The sequence below is a fragment of the Electrona antarctica genome (genome assembly GCF_951216825.1).
Source record: "Electrona antarctica genome assembly, chromosome: 18".
Lineage (NCBI taxonomy): Eukaryota > Metazoa > Chordata > Actinopteri > Myctophiformes > Myctophidae > Electrona > Electrona antarctica.
Genome location: NC_136799.1, coordinates 31,755,453 through 31,777,580, shown reverse-complemented (window position 1 = coordinate 31,777,580; position 22,128 = coordinate 31,755,453). Strand labels below are relative to the sequence as shown.

General features: G+C 42.3%; 1 protein-coding gene across 1 annotated transcript in view; it reads left to right on the top strand.

Annotated features, from left to right (window-relative positions):
- Positions 1–22,128, top strand: part of mboat2a (membrane bound O-acyltransferase domain containing 2a) — an 80,553-nt gene that overhangs the window by 38,886 nt on the left and 19,539 nt on the right. Inside the window, exons 3-5 of the mRNA XM_079528517.1 lie at positions 40–117; positions 13,948–14,043; positions 18,717–18,772. Of these exons, the coding sequence (XP_079384643.1) occupies positions 40–117; positions 13,948–14,043; positions 18,717–18,772 (230 nt within the window). The remainder of the gene's footprint in view (positions 1–39; positions 118–13,947; positions 14,044–18,716; positions 18,773–22,128) is intronic.

Sequence of the window (22,128 nt, the reverse complement as noted above, 5' to 3'; positions counted from 1 at the left end):
GATGAGCTACTAAAAGCCCACATGTGTGTCCGTCCGCAGGTACGCCCTCCATTTCCTGGTGCAGAGCGGTCTGTCCTACAGCATCATGGTGTTCACCGGCCTGGAGCACATGCACAAGTAAGAGCTACACATGTACAGTAACTACTACCGTTTAAAATGCTTTGTTGGGACAGGTTTTCAGGACTGACGGTGGCTATACCTAAAAAGAAAAAGGGGTGGGGTGGGGGGGGGGGGGGGGGGGGAGAGAGAGACGTCATGTGCAACCCACACGGCAGCTCTTATGTTGGCGTCACACAATATTTCGCTGGTTCCTAGATGGTACACAGCAAAATCCTGAGTGGTAATTGAAATCTGTGAGTGTAAATATAGACTATATAGGAGAAGAAGGTCCGCACACCGTCTGAATGCTCCCAAAAATATGTATTAACAGAACGGTGAAAACATTTTAGCTTCTGCAGCCTTCGTCAGGTGTACTGAACAGTGTGTAAAAAGGCAGTTATATAAAGGGTAAAATGGACAGAGCTCACATCAGTCCATGAATGAAGACACCTGGGGACAACGTAAATATAGACCCCATAAGGGTATGATGCCTGATTAATACGTGGTTATGTCGTGCTACAAAGTAGACATCAGGCTTAAAGTGTGGCTATATAATAATAATAATAATGACTTGAAAGGTGTGTTCAGCAGAGCTCAAATCTCCGCCAGGAGCCATTCTCTGATAATAATAGCATAGAGCACCGAAGTCCTGACGCCACTGTCAGTAGAGGGCGTTTGTGTACTTTTTATTTGCATTGTAATCTCCATAAGGGGATTTTAGATCGCCTCATATAAGAACTGTGTTTGAAAAATAAACCGATCACCCCGGCCTTTTCACTCATATGGATATGAAGCATCGACTGAAGGTGGAAATGTACAAATATACCCAAAGAGTAACAAAATAAGCGTTAGAAACGAGCCAAACAACCCAGAGACTACATTTCCGGGTAGGTGGGTGGCTGCATCTGCCCGTCGCACAACAGAAACTGAATGTCAATTACGTTTATTTTTATTTTATTGATATTTAATGTTTCGTGGTTAGTACGTGTCGAGTCACCACCAGCGGAGCTTACGTCAACGAGGAATCTCAGAAACGCAATGTGTTGACAGCTGGGCATGACGTATATTAGCAGCGACATTGCCTTCATATGTAGTTTCAAGGCTTTTGCGGCCACATTAATTCTATTTTCTCCAGAAACTGGCTGTATCAAATATGAATGGAAATCATTAACGACACACAGCCACTCCCCTGACAGAAAGGCGACCACCCCTGGTCGTTTATTTTTCAAACACAGTTCTTATATGAAGCAACCTAAAATCCCCCTATGGAGATTACAATGCGATTACTGAAAGTGACGTCAGACTTCGGTGCTCTATTGTACTGTACGTGTACACTTAAAGACCTACAGCCATGAATGTGTCAACGCAGCGTTCACGAGTGCCTGACTTTGAACAAAGACGGGGGAGAAAACCTTTGGGTTGAGAACAGGTCTGCTCTAAACAAATGGTCTCAAACCAATATCATGCAATTCTACAAGGTTTCAACCTTATACATAGGAACGTAAAATATACAACGCACAATATACATGCATCTATGGGACCAACAATAACTGCTAATACACATGGCAAAAGAATAGTTCAACCAATATGATTAATTATGTAATACAGTCATGCTTGAAATATGTGGACCCTTCTGCAAATCTTATTTATTTTTTAAATTACATAAAAGTACTCAATTACTGAACATGGCATTTTCCAAAGGTTACATTTTTCCGGCACTGCTTTCATTTTGCATTTGATCTTTTCTGGCATTTCATCCATGCGCTTGTGCAACACACATACTGGCAAGCTAGCCTGTTCTTTCCTGGTGTATGTGAACCACGATATCCTTCCTCTCAAAGTAGTAGAAATCGAGGTCTGTCGCTCCAACATTACCATCTGAGGACAGTGAGACGCCCGTCGCATAGTTAACAGCCATAGCTGCTGCACATACAGTACTGTAGAACTATGACACAAGACTGAATTGATTGATTGATTTATTAACAGTATGCAGAATAGGTACATTTCAAACGAAAGCACGACTCAATACAAAAACTGTTACTGTGGACGATAAAGCATTACGCTTGTTTACAAAAGGGTCCACCATTTTGTATTCATCAGAACATTTAGAGTCGTGCAAATATACACTTCTAAAAAACAAAAGGGGAAATCATCATATAAAGGAAGTAAAAATGGAAAAGCATATATACAGTAAGGGAAAATGGGAGTAGGGCGTTCCACATTTTGGTGGCATAGGAGCTAGATGAATTTAGTCCCTTGTTTGTGCCGAATCTGGGTTGCACATGGTTTGTTGAACTCCCTCTGGTGTTGTGGGTGTGGACTTCATTGACATTAAGGAAGTATTTAGACGGGTACATGGGTATCTTGGTGGAATGTCATGCGCTCACTGCATGTCATGCTTTCTAGCCTGCAGTATATTCAGTTCTATACGTGTTTAGCGTTTCTGCGAATGTCTGTCGCTGATTTCCTGGGGTTACCAGGGATATGTTTGTTTTTGTCTCAATAATGCTTACCGTGACTTTGACAAGTGACTTAATTTGCAATTTAACTGCTCAAAAACAAGGATAACTGAATGTTGTCTATAACTCAGCTGGTATATTGATATTTGGCTGAGACGCTATCCTGATGTAGTTTTTGTGAGCTCTTTACTGCCTCCCCACCACCACACTTCAAAAATGATTCCCTGGGTCCAGTAATTGCTTTGAGTGCACCATTGAAAAATATTCTGTGAAAGATATAACAGAATTGAAGTCCCTGTCCTGCCGTCAGTGCACAGGAAATTATACTGATCGGCCTAGGCCCGAGTAGTATGTAAGATTAGCTGCAGACTATAGTTTTGACATCGAAAGTGCTGAAAATCTGCCAAGAATTAAGCAAATAAATATAATTTAAAATAAAATCTGGCTCCTATGTTCCGCATGGGAAATAAAAATCCAACTATCTAAGACTAGGTGGTTGAGCAGATTAGCTCACGCTGACCTGCCAGGCTTCAGCAAACAATGGAAGAAGCACTCCCAATGAGAGATACTAGGCAAACAACGGAGTATAGAGGAGGGTAAAATGATACAATATTTCACAGTTCAGTTCCCTTACTAAATGCGTTTGGACGGTTTCCTGTTGTGAGGGAGGGACGGCACATTTTTGGGGCTTGCTGCTTTGGCTGGAGGAGCTCACATGCCTCAGTTACAGGAACACATGTTCCAGATGCAGCCTGTGGCTGTTGGCTCACTCCGTTTTTAGTGACGTTGCTGTTTTCCTTATTGCGTTATCTTGATGTTTTGGGAAGTTGGTGAGTTTACAGCGTGACGACTCTGCCCCTCAGTGTTCCATCTGTGGCTCATCTTTGACCGTTTGTGTGTGTGTGGTGTGTGTGTGTGTGTGTGTGTACTGTACTGTACTGTGTACACACACACGCACACACACACACACGTGCGTGCGTGTGCGCACGCTTGTTATTTTTAGCGTGATTCAAGGTTATGGGGGCAGGTGCAAACAAGTTTTTCCTGTGGACAAAATGCCATGAATAAACAAAATATTCAATATGATGACAACTCCCTCCATATATTGAATTTAAGAATACCCTGTCTTATCATTTTGCATTTTTGATCAATTGTCATGCTACACACATAAATACGAAGATAGGACTTGCAGTCTGAATTGAATGCTCCAAAGCCCTCTTCAACAGAACACTGACAGTCATCAGAGATTTTCATAGTAATTCACTGTACGCAATCCTATCTGCCAACCATTGTACTGTAGTGTACTATATTCAGTATATTGTACTTAGTTTATTAAAACTGATACTGCTCTGTGACACCAACTAAATCTGTTACCGATTTTCCAGCTGTGTATTTCATCGAAATGGGTACCAAGTAACAACGCTTGAGCCTAATTTATTCTTAACTTGCGAGTCGGTGTCATGTGGCCGAAATAACCAATCTATAAGCTCACATCACGATGCGATGCATTGTGAGTTTGTAGATTGCAGATTGGCTATTTTCGGCGAGCAGAAAAGTATAAGTTAAGCATGAGCTAAACCCTTGGCCCTGTTCTGCCACCTTGCAGGCTACTAGGAACCTCACCTACACCAGTGTGAAAAACGAATGTTGCTGACAGTTCTTTTCAAACCTTGTGTTTTGGAGTGTTTAAGGGAAGAGCTATAGAAACGCTGTGGGCAGGGGGGGGGGGATCAGGGTTTAACATTGACCTGCTAGTATTCAAATTATGTGCTGTACCATGTCTGTATCTGGGTCAAAGGTTCATTTTAAAGCTGCCGTTGCTCAGTCACAGTTTCTAGGAATGTCCGTGCGGTCAGGAAAAGGGTGAGAGAGGCCATAGTCCTGTCATGTTCACATCCGCAGAGATGGAGGGCATTGAACCGGCAAACACAGGATTTTGCATATTAAACAAATACATGGTTATCAACACAGCAAGTTGACATTTATCTTAACTATCTCTCTCTCTCTCTCTCTCTCTCTCTCTCTCTCTCTCTCTCTCTCCACCCCTTGATGTGGTCCCAGGCTGTCTCCAATATGTCCCAAGCTGGGACATATAAATTATAAACTTGATCTTGACCTTTACTAGTATTAATGAGATAATGTACGAATGTACCATTATCTGAGTATTCAGATAATGGGTATCTCTATATCTATCTCTCTCTCTCTCTCTCTCCATCTACAGTGTAGAATCCTGTACCAAATCTAGTAACAACATAAATCTTCTTTTATGGGGATCACTGGCACAAGATATTTTCAAGCGGGGGGGGTCTGCCGCCTAATATGTATACATGTGGGGGTCTTTGACATGAAAAGATTTTGAAACCACTGATTAACAACCATTTTACACACACACACACACATACATACATGAATTATGTCATGCCCACAACTATGACTCAGCTTACACTGAAGACATACTATCATTGTGGTGAGATGTTAATGAGTTGCAAATATCCCATGATTTAACTATTACCTTGAGTTCGCCTCTGCCAGTGAAATTTAACTCGAGAGTGTACAAATGGAACCAAATGGACACCCTGGTTGGTTCACACTCATAATGTTCTCTCCCCTTTGCTCTTCTTCCATCTGTACAATATTTTACTGTAACTTAAGCCTCCCGTCTCTCTCGCTTTCTGTTTCCATCTCTTCCTCCCGCCCTCCCTTCCTTCCTCAGTCGTAATACCACTCTATTGAGATGAAATGGAGCAGAACAAACCCGGATATATACACTGTAGTACAGTGGCCTGGCATTAACCCCCTCCCCCCCGGACTGAATTCATTTATGTGACCACTGTACTGTGATTATAACAGCCTGGAGGCGTCTGTGACAAACAGTAGCGTGCTCTGTGTGCTGTATTATACCGTAACCACTGACTGAATGCCACACCACTTCTTCTATTGCCACTGTTGTTTGGTGTTTTGCCTCGCGCTGCTGGCATAAAAAGGGAGCCGATTTACAATTTAGGCATTTCACCACTTTAACACCCCAATCGCCCAGGACGAAGTTCACCGTCCTTTCAATTAGCAACACCCAGCGCCCAGCACGAAGATTCTAAAAACTCTTCTAAATCCTGACCTAAGTTTTCCGAATAACTATTTATTCAAAAATTACAAAAATGTTATGTTGCTATATACAGTACTGTACATGGCATCAAGAATCCAAAAAAGGGTTCTCGTCTTAAAAAAAAGAAAACTAAACAAAATGGGTTGGTGCAGGATCAGAGAAACAACAGGGGAGAAGGCTGCGGAAAGGTGGCCTTACACTAGCCGATTCTTTTCAATCTGAAATCTGATAGCACCACACACTACAGGATAATCGGAGCGGGGCAGAGCAAATATCAAACATGCTTGATGTTGATCGGGTCGATCCCGATCGCGCCCCGAGCAGATCGATTGAGTCGGGCACCCCCCGAGCGTCAAAAAATGCCCGATTATCGGCTAGTGTAAGGCCACCTTAAGTGTTACAAAGTGACTAGGATAGCAGGCAGACCTAACGTCTAATCTAAATAACAAACTTGGTATCTGTTGAAAAGCAAACGGCATACATCTAAATAACATACTGTAGTGTACACACATACCGTACGTATGTGGGGCAGCAGTGGCTCAGGTGGTGGTAGAGCGGCCGTCTGGACAGAAGGTTCCCTGTTCGATACCCGTCACTCATCTTGGCCTCATGTCGAAGTGTCCTTGACTAGAGCAGTGGTTCCAAAACCTCTTAGCTCGAGACCCAAAAGAGACATTTTATGTCTCCCCAGGGCCCAAACTAGTGAGAAGAGCCGATCTACAAGCCAACAACGTGTCACGATACGACATAGCTGTGAGCTTGTAGATCTGCTATTTTCACTACTACTTATTTTTGAGTGGTGCAACCACTCCTATAGACAGCTATGTGTGTGGCTGGGTCTGTCCCTGGCTGTGTCCGAGCACGAAAATAGCGTTATAGCGTTTGTTCACCACCAAGTGTCACTGTTGCACAGCCTAACACACAGACACAGACTCACACAGGCAAGGGAGGAGGGCTAGTACAGTACAGTACAGTACAGTACAGTAGTACAGTACAGTACCACTCACTTCAGACGGGTCTGATATTTTAGTTTTTCCTAATTTATGGATTTTCTTTTGCTTTTTTAAAATTATGAAATTCTATGTTTTTTTATGAGACATATTGCATTTTTGTTTTTTGGGGGGAGTGAGAACATTTTTGAAATAATTAAATACAAAATTTCGGAATGAAAAATAAGGGGATATTTACTCATAAAAATGGTCCTGCGACCCACAAATGGACCCCGACTGTTTGGGAAACGGTAAAGTAGACGATAAGATCTGAAGAGGTGAATTTTCAGGCTGTGGACAGAAATGACCTCCCCCTCCCCCAGAATGAGGGGGGAGGTCATTCCACAGCTTGGGTGGGAGGAAGAGTGTAGCGCCGCAGGTTAATTCCCATTAGCAGTATGTCCGGTTTGTTCAGGCGCTGCCTCCAACGAACGCAGCGGGTGGGAGCCTGGTTGGGGATTGTGTCCCTGTCACTGCACTAGCAACTACTACTGGTTAGTTTGGGCTTATTTCTAAAGTGTAGTAGTTGCATATTTGGGCTTGCTTCAGAAAAAATATTATTATTATTTAAACCAGTCATTCTGTCGACTGTCATGGACTCCCAAATTCTGAAAATGTTTTGTGCCAGGGAGTCCCGTACGGAATTTGTGTTTGAATGTTTCAAAGATCTTCCACATTTAGTTTCAAGATGTTTTGAAAATAGCAGATCTAGCACGCCACGCATTGTGAGCTTGTGAAACGGCTATTTTCAAAAAGCTGATGTATACAGTATATAGGTTTACTGTGCTCATGTGGACTGCTTTAATTGTCTCTATACCTTTTCGATCAAGTCAAAAAGAAAAAAAATATTTTTGTGATGTCTAACTGAAAAAATAAATCATTCATTCATTCATTCATTAATTCATTCATGCAGTCTCTTCTTTTGGGCTTGTTTTCGTAGACCAGCGTTGCTTCTTTCTCTCACACAATCTGGCAACACTGTGGGGCAGCTGTTCAGTGGGGAGGGGATCTGGAGAGATGGCATGAGATGCCACGCATGCTTAACGTTCTCCCAGCGAAACGCCTCGCTGCTATGTGAGAAGTGACTGCACGCCGGTGACTCATACTGTGTATCAGAGGAGACATGGTTGGTTGTCTACACCACTGTTTCCACAGTGGTTCCCCATTTGTGGGTCGCGAAGACATTTTTATCTGTAAAGAATTCTACATTTTGTTACTTTTTCCAAAAAAAAAATTAAATCCCCGCTCCGCGAAAAAAAGTTTAATGAATTAAAAACACTTCATGATTTCATCGAGACATTCCATGAATTCACTTTTAAGAAGTAGTGAAAATAGCTGGTCTACAAGCTCAGAACGCGTCGCGATGTGAGCTTGTAGACCAGCTATTTTCACTAGTTTTGGTGACCCGGGTAACATCAGATTTCTCTTTTGGGTCTCGAGCTAAGAGGTTTGGGAACCACTGGTCCACACCCTCCCCAGGCCCGCAGAGGGTGTTGGCAGTGACGGGAACCACAGTACACACACACACACACACACACACACACACACACACACACACACACACACTGGGAATTGGCAGTGACTACATTTGGAGAAAATGGACCCTAAAGTCTCTATCCCCAACACCATAAAGAGTTGTCTGTCTCCTGCTGGGACACAGGGAGTGGAGAGAGTGTTAGGCTACTTTTAGTACTCTGAGGGGCTGGTAATGAGAAAAAATAAATAAAAAATGTTGGCTGTGGAAATGGTAATAAAAGTGAATCTCCAAACTGGAGACTCTTTCATGGTTCATTTTAATTTAATTTCAGTTGTAGCCCTCTTTTTTAATATATATTATTATTCATCTGTCTATGTTCTCCCGTCTCTCATTTACACTCATTGTCTCTCAATCAATCAATCAAAACAGAAAAATTGTATAGCACATTTCATACAGCAAGTGCAACCCAATGTGCTTCACAGATTACAAATAGAAGAGACATTAAAGGAAAAAGAAAACGAAGAAGGAAAAAAATAAAACATTTGAAAACATTACAAATAAACATAAACAGGGAATAATGATATGACCTAATTAAAAGCAATGCTAAAAAGGTATGTCTTAAGGTTTCTTTTAAAAATGTCCGTGGATTCAGAGAGACGCAGGTTTACAGGCAGGCTGACCATAATAGACTCATGCACTGTTTGTCACACTCAAGCTGTCTGCCTGGCCCAGGCCTCGAATTTGAGGCCTGTTGAGAGATAACTCTACCACTGGGTTCTGTAGGAACGGCAGCTTGAGTGGGACAAATAGTGCATGTGTGAGTACCAGGGGTGTTTGCCGAACATGCGGAAAGGTTGTCGAACATGCATTAAGGTTGACGAACATGCGCTGCTGCCATGCTTGTGGTTATGTTTAGGTTTGGGGTTAGAGATAGGGTTAGTAATTTCGGAACAATGGGAGGTCGGAATAATGCCATGGCACCAGTACCAGGACACTATTAATTTGTGAAGAAAAAAGCACACCCGTGTGAAGTGATGGGTGCTCTAATCATCGTACATCATCGTACATCATCATCAAGAATGGTGGTCCTTTATTGGCCAAGGGTGGCCACTGACATACCCAGACGATTTGCTCAGACACATAATGACATAAATTCTCCATTCATTGTCAATGGCATTTAATGTTTGTGTTCAGACAGAATCTACACTATAGCTGTTTATAGGAGGGGCTAGTGCCCCTCAAAAATAAAGCTTGAAGCTACTAAAATACCTGCATTAGAATGAAGACAACTGCATTTTGCTGTGGGAGGTGTGGGGGAAATGGAGAACAGGGTGCATCTATGAAACAATTCAAGGCCAACATTTATGTTGGGACAGAATTATAGGCTGATTCAGGGCACATGTGTTTTGGTGTGGTTTTCTCCTTTAATGATCTGTGTTTGGAGGAGGATATTTAATAACATACCTACAGTAGGCGTACCTAAACACACATACAGTAACCTGACAGTCACACTTGTGGCTGTATTTATTTTGGATTTTAACCCATTAAGACCTGAGGGCCGATTCTAAAAATGTCAATTTAGTTCCAAGAATGCCCCATGCCAAAAGCAAAGATATGAGAAAAAAATCACACCCGTGTGAACTGAGTGGTGTAAGGCCTTATATAGACTGATCAGCTGTGGTCTGACGTAATGTCTGACGTAATGAAATCACACCCGTGTGAACTGGGTGACCATAGCAACCATGCTCATTTTTTGGTACGAACAGACAGACAGACAAACTAACAAAGCCAGTTGTAGGAGTGGTTTACACCACTAAAAAAAAAGATTTGTCACACTTATGTAACAATGTCGTTCCTACTTTAGACAGAATAAGGAAATGTGCCTTTGCGCTGGCGCTATGTGGACCAGTGCCGGTGGAAGATGCATGGGCCCTTTAGTGTAATGTGGGTTGGTGTTGTGTAATGTGTGTGTGTTCACACGTCTATATCCATGTACTTTTTATGCATACTTGGCTAACTTCATTTCCATGTACTGCATGTGAAAATGTGACAAGTCTGACAAAGTTTCAGACGTATTCTATAATCTGTACGGAATGTGGTTATGACTCGTCATATAATTATTTGGGCAGCTCAGCGTACAAGAATCTTCCTCCTGTGATCCAGTAATTATGTATGCATTTGTGGGAGCATTGTCTCCAGTGTGCTTTAGAGGGCTTTACTGTGTGTGTACACATGCAGAGAAACACAGAAAATCAGCTTTGATCAGAGCTGATGGGTGTCTTGACTTGTTATTACAGCCTGCCCTGCAGTACCCAGAGACCCCATGGGGCTCCCCTTCTGTGCACTGACCTGTCTGTGGCTCTCCCACAGCGGGAAGCCAGCCTACTTTAGTCCTAGGCTCTATCTGAGGCCATCAGAGGCTGCTAGGGGAAATTAAGGACCCCCCCCCCCCCCCCCCCCCCCCCCCCCCCCCGTGCTGTAAATTACACAAACGCAAATCATGTCAGGTTGAAGACCGGATACCCCAGTGGGCACACTGTAAATATAGCTACTGTCACACATAGCTCATTTCCTGGCTGAGGATTGCTGCCGCGTGCCAGTGGAACATAAGCTCATCTTGGTGAAATTGCGATGGTTATTGGGTGGTTGTTGAGGCTTTTATAAGTGGTGTTCAATTTGTTGGTGGGGTTGTAGAAGGCTTCTTGGAGCAGTTTAACCAAATTCTGCAAGTTCTGTTTCATTATAGGTACCTCTTCGTCTGACGTGTCATGCAGTGAAAATATCCAATCTACAAGCTTGTAGCGCATTGAATCGTGACCTGTGAGCTTGTAGATTGCTTGTTTTAGAAAAACGTTGAACATTTTCGCTCATCATGACCAAAATAGCTGGGATACAAGGCTGAAAGTGGTTAACTGTTCTATGAGCCTGAAGCCAAATAAGCAAGATAAGAAGGGATTTAATTAATCGTTTTGGATCATTGGATGAAGAGAGAGGTCATGTGATTTGTAGGGTGCAGAGTGCACAGTAGCTTCCTCCAGCCCCCTTCATTTCTTTTCTCCATTGACCGTACGGTACATCACATAAACAGTTACTTCGTTTTCCCACAAGGAATTGCATGGCTGAGCTTGGGCGTTATACCGTCCAACATCGCTGCCAGATTCACACAAAGGATTTCTTCATTTACTGCATGTTCAAAGAAGTACATTTTCCAAAGTCAATCATTTCAGACTTTCTGTTTGTCTGCAATAGATTTTTGATTTCGTACCCTTTTTGAGAGAAATTAGATTATGTATCATGGACAGGTTTTCCCCATGATACACAATCCCCCATTCCCTCTTTCTAGACAAATCAGTTCAATATTTTTTTTCTCTCTCACGCACCATGACACACGCACGCATGCACGCACGCACGCAGGAGCCCATAAGCGAGGACTTTGGCTGGGATGCTTAAAAGAGATTGGTTGTGTAAGACGGAGAGAGGCACCGAGGAGAGAGCTACTGTGTGCATGCACCCATGCAGAGGTGGCGGTGCTGTGGTGCTCCTAGCGTACAGCTGTTTGCAGAAGGCCTGTATGGATGCTGCTGATGCAGCTCCCCATGCCTGGAGCCCAGCCAAGCCCAGCCAGAGGATTACAGACACTAAGTAGCTGAAAGCCCTTTGGGTGATTTCAGGTCAAATACCAATTTAACCATTTATTTATTTATTCATTTATGCATGTATTCTCTACATTTCTATCTGTTGTTGCTTTTCCAAAGAGCTTGAGAAAATCTTCAGGTTTTAACCACGTGAGGCATCCCCATTCAATCTGGGGGAAACGTTTACCAAAAATAGTATTTTTTTTTTGCCGAAGAGAGTTGGTGTAGAGCAGGGGTGCCCACACATTTATGACGTGAGATCTACTTTCAAAATGACCAGCTCAACAAGATCTACCAACTGAAAAAATAAGTCTACCATTGCTGAAAATAGTTTAAATATATAATGTACCTGGGGGGGCTTTGGAATAGGGAGAAATTATGACAGGCAGTTTCTGCTGTCAAAATATGTCCCCCCCCGTATTTAACTTAAACGCCCAATGCATTCTCAATGGCAATAGCACAAACTTTGGCATGCTACTAGTCCTACATTCTTACACCTATAGAAACCCCATTCAAACCTATTTAGGTTCATCTTACGGTGGACATGTTTGCCTGAAATGGAATCTTTGAAATGTTTCATAGTTTTAGAAATATATAGTGCTTTCAAATTTGAGAAATGTATAATGGGGCTCAATGGCAGATATTGGCACGTCAAAAAAGCACTTTCACCTAGAAACTCCATTCACACATTTTATAATTCAGCTTACTGTGGAGACACATGCTGGAACTTTTTACTTTGAAATGATTTGTAGTTTCGGAGTTATTTAACTTAAACGCCCAATGCATTCTCAATAGCAATTACACAAACTTTGGCACATAGGTGATGTCATGTGTCGTTGGTATAGATAGACTTTTCTTGTTAATACAGCCTACACTGTAAAATTGAGTATTAGGCTAATTTGCGAAATTAATGAACCATGCTTGTCCACTTTTACACTCAGTATTTTGAGGTAGATCTGTGGTGGCTGGTATATCTGATGCTCAGTGTATAATTTGTTGCACGCCGTATACTGAAAATAGCAGATCTTCTGAGCTTGTAGATGAGCTTTCTTTGCCGTGCGACTCTGTCATACGATAAGTATAAATGAATAAATCTGGCTTTGTTTCCTCCACCCAGTAGGGTAAACAATCCCTCCTTTTGTTGGCATGTGTAGGGACGCTAGCTGTAGCTTGCTAGCTCGTTGCTAGCTAGGCTGAATCAGCAGTAGCTTTTGTACCAGCAAGCCTCAGCGCCTTTCTGTCTCTGGCCCTCCATTGAAAGCCCCTGTTGTCTCCCCTCTCTCTCGTCCAGTGACAGTGACATATTATAGCCGCTTCTTCCCTCCTCCACTTCCTCGATGCCCCATACTCCTCCTTCCCCTCCCTGTTCTGTAGCACTGTAGCGCTGCCAGCACCACTGTCCTCTGTTAAGGGAGTGTGAAAAAGCCTTGTTCCACTTCAGAGGAGACGAGAAGGAAAAGGGGTTGGGAGTGATCAAACAAACAAGGCTTCTTGTTACGCTCCGGTGTTCTGAAGTTAAGCGGTCTGGAAACAAAGAGTCCTGAGATGACTCCAATCAAGATATTCTGTGTCACTGTGTGGATGAAACTGCTTACACATCTGCAAATTAATGTTTGTTTGGTTTTGGCAAATCGTCACAGTCAGGTGGAAAGATTGTATGTCCAAAACCGTTTCCTTTTTTATTATTACCTGTATTTAAAAGGTGTTTTAAATGGTGAAACATTTTCCACAAGCTCACAAAGACATGTACGTTGTACGTACGTTTCTTCCTGATCACAACCAATTGAACCAAATAGTTTCTGTGCAACTGCAAATTTCTGTGCATCCAGAAGCATGCCAAATCCGTTTCCTGTTCCAGTTCATTTTCCCTGAAGGAGATTTGAACTGGAAACATTTATAATGTGTTTCTGGTTCAGATATTCAATTATTAAAGATACGCCATATTGGAGTCTGTCCAATATTTAGTTCAGTGACCGTGGGGCTAAATAATCGTTCAGGAGCTGTGTTCACGTTCACTCTTCCAAAACATTGATTCCAACCTGCTATCTTTGAATAGCCAAAGTATCAAATAATGGTTCAAGTGATCACACAGATTCTTTCCTGGTTTTAATGGGTTAATTAATTGTACTATCTTTCTGTCTCCCTGCTTCTCTCTCTCTCTCGCTCTCTCTCTCTCTCTCTCTAGGTACTGCTTTGTGGTGGCCCTGGGTTACCTAAGCTTCTGTCAGGTCACAAGAGTCTACGTGTTTGACTCTGGCATGTACACTGCAGACTTCACAGGGTAAGCTGAACTCATGGAGTCTTGCAACTCATGCTGCAAGACACTTGTGGTTATAAGCAGTGGTTATAAACAATACCCCAAAAATATTATACTTTTACTTTAATTATTTGAAAACTTTAGCTACTAGTTACTTTGTGGATTTTTATTAGTATTACAAAACATACATGAACCACTTCAGCCCTATATACATTTTGGCCATTTGAAAATAGCCGATCTACAAGTTGAGCATAGAGATCTGTTATTCCAGCTGCGCTTCCGGTAGGAGACATCTTTTTTTTGTCTCCTACCGGAAACACAGCAGGTTACCAAAATTAATTATTGGCTTAGGGTTGTGTCAAAAACAAACAAAAAAAAGCTTTGTAAGGTGTGTATTGTTTTGGGTGAACTACTTTAACTTTTGACTTTTACTTGTAACTAGTATTTCTACATTGCTGTATTGATACTTTTACTTAAACAAAAAATGTGAATGCTTGCATGTGTCATTGCTATCAGTGACGTAGACTCCGTGGGGGCTGCGGGGCTCGAGCCCCCATGAGGAATTGTACCTGAATATGTACAGTCACAGGGGCGGGCCCCCATGACTATTATAAAAACATTTCGTCTCTGATTGCTATTGTTATTGAAGAAAATATCTCAGTGTTAGGCAACAGAGAAATGGCCTTACTCGGAGGAACTGCAGTACACAAAGTAAACCCCAATAATTTATACTTTGTTGCACTTGCCAGAAATAGCAGAATTAATAGTTGAAATGTAGCTGTTTAAACTTCACAGGAGCTGGTGTTTCTGCTCTTTTGTTTCTACGGGAGAATACGATACGATTTTTGTCTCTTTCAGGTGGAAACCTTTACTTTTTCAGTGAATGGCAAAAGCAGCAGATCTGTTTGATCATGTTTGGAGCTTGTGGATCTGCTACTTTTGATATTTTTTGTGATCAAGTAGTTAACACATGAAGACCTGAGACCAGATTCTACAAAATGTCTTCTTAAATCCTGACAGTTTTCAGAAAAAACTTATGATTCTATGTCAGTGGTTCTCAAAATGTTTCATGTCAAGAACTCCCAAAATGATATGTATTCGGCCGCCGAAGCCCATCTCAAGCTGTTTTGTTCCATGGACCCCCAGAAGCAAAGATTTGAGTTAAAAACGTTTGCTGTGAAAGAATATATATTCAAAGATTTGCACACGTTTTCAAGATTTTTCAAAAAATAGCAGATGTACAAGCTTGTAGATCTGCTATTTTTCAACAGCTAACGTTTAAAATAATGGTTAAACTGGTTAAACAGGTCTAAATGGGTTTAATTTACGGAAGAAAAAAACAACACACAAAAGGTAGACAGGAGGTTTCTGCTTGACGGCAACAATATACTTCGTCCCCATGGGGGATTTGGATAAAGATATACTTGGTCCCCATGGGGGATTTGGATAAAGATTGTAGTTTCTTGTCCTTCGTTCCTTCCTCGCCCAGATTGTCTGACAGCCCAACAAGACAGACGGCATGCCTAACTGGGGCGGGTGAGGCCAGTTGCTTGGCAACACCACGCCAGCGGTCGAGGACATACCACAATGTAGAAATACTCTGTATATAATTTCCTGTATATATATTTTTTTTACTTCAATTAAAGTACCTCATTATAAAACAAAGTCACATTGTGAGCTTGTAGATCGGCTATTTTTGAATAGCTGAAGTATAAAACAGGGCTTGGTTAGTTAATGTGTTTAATAATAATAATCTAAATCTGTAACTAAAAGTTTTCAATTGTAGTGGAGTAAAGTACAATATTTGCCTCTGAAATGCCTCTGCGGAGTAGAAGTAAATATGGAAAACTGGACACTGGTCGTGTAAAGTAAATGTACCTCAAAAATGTTCTTAAGTGCAGTACTTGAGTAAATGTACATTTCACCCACATTGCCTCCGGGAACTGAGATATCAGTCTTAACTGACAGAAGTGTCACTGTGAAACCAAAGGGAGTGTGGTACTTTAGACGGTGACAGTCCATCATTTATTCAAGTTAAGTCCATTAAAAGTCATTTTATGGATGGCTCATGTCTATTTTTACTCTGTACTGTGTGGCATAACTTTATGCTGCTGCCATCATTTTCACATGTAAAGTTCTTCAGCTCTCTGAACCCATTAACCCAATTCCCGCCAGCATTAATTAATTCCTCGATCTCGTATTGCCAAGATTTTATCACGCGTAACACTTACTTTGAAGAGCCAAATATCCGTAACCGCATGTTACAATTACAAAATGGTGTGTGTGTCTTGACCGGTTGTTGTTCTCTCGGTCGGTGGTGAGAAATCCCGACCACGAGTATCACAGCGCCTGCTACAGGCCGTTGAAAAACCTTGTTTTCACCAGAAACGACATTCATTGCGCCGTTTCTGAGATAAAGGGCTTTTAATGCAGCCCATAGAATGCAAGTGGATGCGCGCACATCTTCAAAATGGAACACGTTCACTTCACGGCCACTGTCCCACTTTGACTGTTATGCTAACGAACGGCAGCTAACGATTCGATCGCATAAAAACATGGATTCAAGAATATAAACCCTGGAAAACGTAGGCTACGGTTCTGGCAGGCTAGAGTACTAATTTAACCCTATGGTTTCTACGGTTCTGGCGGGCTTCTTGCTAAAATATAACTGAAGACTGTGCCTTGTTGTAGTAAGACAAAGTAACAGATCTACAAGCAAAAGTCTAATTTAAAAAAAAGATCTTTCCCAAATAACTGCTGTAAATAGTGACACCAATCAGTGTCACGATTATTTTAGCCATTGCATGATTAAGGAACCATTATTAAAAAAAGTGAAATGGCAGATCTGCCAACTCTCAACATGTCGTGATGCTTCACGTGAACTATTTGTACAACGCCCCAATGTACAACGAAGTATAATACAGGATTAAGTGGTTAATCAGACAAATGAACAGATTGAATGCCGACAATTTATGGCCGTCTGTCAGGCTAGACTGCCTATGTTTAAAGTTACCTTTGAACAGCCGTGCACCGACCGCTGAGTTGCTTGTCATGAAAACCCACTTTAAAACGGTGTAATCGCTTGTTGTAGTGTTGAAAAATATTCCAAAGTGCCGACCACATCAACAGACCGGACGGGGCGCTAGGCAGCTTTCCCATTGTAAACAATGGGGACTCAATTTCCCATAACCCTTTGCACGCCGGAGCGACGGACCTTTTTGCGATGACGTCATCAAAACGCGTCTCATTCTGTCCGGTGGATTGCCCGTATGACTTAAAGGACCACTTCACCACTTTTCAACTTCTCTTCCTATAATTGGTCCTAACTAATGTTCATGATAAAATACCACATTTTCTTCCTACTCAGTCTGTGTCTCATAGGAAGGCTGTGGGCAGTTCAGAAACCCGTCCACCAGTGACATCATCGATGGTGAATCCAAGCTAATAGAAACGGCAGACTTTCTTTTCCTGAAAAGTTGCAATGCAAAAGTTGAAGCCATCGTTCTCACGATAATACAAATCTAAATATATTTTAAAACAAATCTGCCTAATGATGATGTCACTGGTGGACGGGTGTCCGAACTGCCCAAAGCCCTCCTATGAGACACAGACTGAGTAGGGAAAAATGGTGGTGTTTATCATGAACATTAGTGAGGACCAATTATATGAAGAGATGTTGAAAAGTGGTGAAGTGGTCCTTTAAAACTGATTAAAAAACGGGGGCACGGTGGCACAGTCGGTAGTGCTGTCGCCTCACAGCTAACTCCTGGGTTTGATTCCCGCTGGGGGGCGTGTTTCCTCCTCCGCATCAGTGCCCATACCCGAGGCGGGGTTGGCGAAAGGGCCTTTCTGTGTGGAGTTTGCATGTTCTCCTTGTGTCCCCTAGGGTAGGTACCCTCGCAAAAAACATGCAGTAATCCTGGTCTCTAAACTACCTCCCCCTGGCCAGCCAGGGCACCTGATGGAGGGGAAAAGGGGAACTGGTCGGAAAAACGTGTTCCTTCCACGCGCTACGTCCGGCCGGGGAAACTTTCCCCTGTCAGGTGAAAAGAAGCAGCTTGGACTCCTCATGCATAGAAGGAAGCATGAGGTCAGTCCGCTGCCCACCCAGGTTGGCAGAGGAAGTGTAGCGCCCAGGATTACATTAGATAATTGACACTGGGTGAAAAAAATGGGTTGCAAAATCGTGGGATGAAAAAAAAAAGATTTAAAAACGTGGGTTAAACAATGAAAACATAACTCAGGCAACTCGCGAATCGCAGGGAAAGTGTTCTACAATTAATTAACTCGAGCAACTCGTGAATAGAAGTCAAAGTGTTAACCACATAAAAATGCTTCTCAATTATTCAAGTAACCTGCATGAGCAAGATTAAGTCTCTAAATTAAAAAAGAAAATAAGGTTAATTGCCCAGTCTTACTGATAGTCTATGTGACCCTAAGAAGAGCTTGGAGAAACCATGCTCTTGTCTTAACAGTAGTAGGATGCAGTCCCTTTCGACAGATGTGCAAAATGACTGTGAACAATACCTGTGCATTTCTATTTAGGGATACAGATGCTGCTCCTGGAGCAAACATGCTTAACTCTATCTCTACCGCTAGCTGTCAGCATGAACCCCAGTTCCCAGTGCCAGCATACGCGTTCACTTTAAAAGACAGTGTTTGTAATGTCTTTGTTCTGTGTTTTCTTTTTTTGCTAGGCCCATGATGGTCATTACACAGAAGATTACCAGTCTGGCGTTTGAAATTCATGATGGTAAGGCATTCATTTTGTGTGTGTGTGTGTGTGTGTGTGTGTGTGTGTGTGTGTGTGTGTGTGTGTGTGTGTGTGTGTGTGTGTGTGTGTGTGTGTGTGTGTGTGTGTGTGTGTGTGTGTGTGTGTGTGTGTGTGTGTGTGTGTGTGTGTGTGTGTGTGTGTGTGTGTGTGTGTGTGTGTGTGTGTGTGTGTGTGTGTGTGTGTGTGTGTGTGTGTGTGTGTGTGTGTGTGTGTGTTCAGTGTGTGTGAGATCTGGAACCATGTAAGCTTCCAGATTACATGGTTTTTCATTTCTGAAATTATTAAGCACTTAATTTCCTAAATATTATATTCTAAATTATGCTTTGCGACCTGATTAGGAAATGACTACTAAGAATCATCCTGGCACTGTATTGACACCTTCTTATTGTGGCTGCAGTGAAAATGACACACATTACAGTAAACCAGACATATCTACTGTATGTCTATAACCTATAATGTGCTATCTATAATTTATAATACTCACAATAGCCTGCAGTAAATATAATAATAATAATAATAATAAAACTTTATTTGTATAGCACCTTTCATGACATGAAATGCAGCTCAGAGTGCTTTACACAAAAAAGAAAGGCAGGGCACAAACAATACAGTGAGGACATGAATAACATTTTTTTTAAAAGACAGATAAATCAATTAAAAGCAAAATATGGGAAGGCTTAGCCTCCCCTAGCCTAATCGTCGCCCCTGTTGCGTTGTAAGCAGTGTTTTCAAACCACAACTAGTTGCAAACTTGCAGCCTTCAATTCCCGATTTTGCTAAATTAGGTGAAGGCAAAGTGGAGTCCTGGGACTCACAGGGGTCCTTGACGGGTTCCAGGGGGTATCAGTTATTGATGGTTCAAAATCAAATGGACCCTTACAGGCATGTATCTCTGAGAGTGTCCAAATTAAACCAAATGGACGGACAGGTCTGTAACTCGGAGAGTGTCCAAATGAAACCAAATGTACCCAGTTACGGCCGGGGTCTGTGGCCTAATAGTAATAAGCATACCAAAATGGGGGTCCTTGAAATTACAAAGTTTGAGAACCGCTGCCCTAGTACAGGGGTTCTCAACCCGTGGGTCGCGACCCCTCGGGGGGTCGCCAAATTATTTTAGGGGGTCCCCAAATTATTTAAAAAATAAAAATAAAAAATAAATAAAAAAAATATTTTCACGATTTTTCAAAAATAGCAGACCTACAAGCTCGTAGCGCGCCACTCGGTGGCGCGCTATGAGCTTGTAGATCTGCTATTTTTCAATAGCTAAATTATAACAATGCTTAAAACACCAAAAGGGGTTCCCGTCCAAAATGGTTTAAGGTTATTGTAGCAGTCAATTTATATTGGGGGTCGGGAGGGGGCGGGGCGGGGGTCCCGAGACATTGCCAAAGCATTTCCGGGGGTCCCCGGCCAAAAACGTTGAGAACCCCTGCCCTAGTAAACACATTGCAATTCCTCTAAAGCAGTCCTGCCGTATGCTGTCTCCCTTTATCCTCAACGTTAAGAGATATTTGGTAGCAAGATAAGGAGCACAGTGTGTTTTCCCGTGAAATGGAGACGACACAGTAGCAGTATTTGAAGATACGAGTGTTGGAGGTTTTTTCCCCACTAGAGCCAAACACAGCAGGCTTGCTGTCGGCGATAAATAAAGATGAAGCAAGATGACGCGCCTCGCCTTTTGAGATGAATTGAGTCATCAAGTGATGAAATAAACAAATAAGTCATGGAATAGACGTGTGTGATGGAGGGTCTGTGTGGTGAAGAGTAGCTTAGCCACTGTGAGGATGATGAGAGCCTGTTATCCTTCTTTATCTCGCTGTCTTGGAGTTTATTTTCTCCGCCACAGCTTCTAAATCAAACAGTTTTCTGAAAGACCTATGTTTCTATGTCAGTGGTGCTCAACCTTTTTCATGTCAAGGACCCCCAGAATTATCTGTATTTGGCCACAGACCCCCATCTAAAAATATGTTGTTCCAGGGACCCCTCAGAAGCAAATATTTGAGTTAAAAACGTTCGCTCTGAAGGAATATATATATTCAAAGATCTGCGGCACATTTTCACGATTTTTCAAAAATAGCAGATCTACAAGCTCGTAGCGCGGCACTCGGTAAATGTATAACATAATCCTTAAAACACCAAAAGGGATTCCCGTCCTGAATAGAATGGGTTAAAAGTAAAACCATACAAACACGCACACACGTGCGTTTGTACAGTATTACTATACTTGTAAGGACATTTTAAGACAGTGATTTTATGAAATAGCTGATCTATTCTACAAGCTCACAACGTGTTGCGCTGTTGTGAGCTTGTAGATCTGCTATTTTTGGTGTGTGACACCAGCGTGTAATAGTTTTCAACAGGCCTTGGGCAGAATTTGAGAACTCTAGTGTGAAACTAAATATAAACTAGAAAAAGTTCCCTTCTGGGCACAGGTCTCCACCAGGAGGATAGGAGTGTGTGTGTGATGTTTGGCAAAATGTTTAAGAGCAATGTGTGTGTGTGTGTGTGTGTGTGTGTGTGTGTGTGTGTGTGTGTGTGTGTGTGTGTGTGTGTGTGTGTGTGTGTGTGTGTGTGTGTGTGTGTGTGTGTGTGTGTGTGTGTGTGTGTGTGTGTGTGTGTGTGTGTGTGTGTGTGTGTGTGTGTGTGTGTGTGTGTGAGAGACGTGGCTTGGCCTGTTGTAGCGCCACCATGAGGCTGATTTGAAAACTGTCAAGTGGCATTTCTTCCAAAGCCTAGTGGGAATATGCATGCAGTTTCACCACAATCGGACGCTGCATTGAGTAGTTGAGGCGATTTGTACAAAACGGGTACAACATGGGCTACTCCTGAAAAGTTTAGAAGCCAATCGTAGCCAATGAGGGTGGATTATGAGAAATCAAACAAACCCGTCTTCACATGACTATGGAGAGCATGTGTACCGATTTGCGTGAAATTTGGATAAAATCTGAAGGAGTAATATTAGAAAATGTGTTTTACATATGTCGGCCTCCTGGTGGCGCTATAAAGAGCAGATGTGAAAAATTCCAGGCAAAGGTTTTTCCTTGGCCTCTAGGGAGTTGGCATACAAAGTTAGTTAGAGGTAAAAACACTTTTCTGCCAGTTATAGCGCCACCATGATGCTGAGTTGAAAATGTTCATGTGGCATTTCTTCCTCGGCCTAGTGGGAATGCGCGTGCACAATTTCACGGAAATCACACGATGTTTTGCATTTGCAGCATTTTCTTTGAAACTGAGCACTCCTGCGAACTTCGGAAGCCAATCTTAGCCAATCAGGATGGAGTCTGAGAAATTTGAAAGACCTGTTTCGTTGAATGGCTCTAGAGAGACCAATTTGC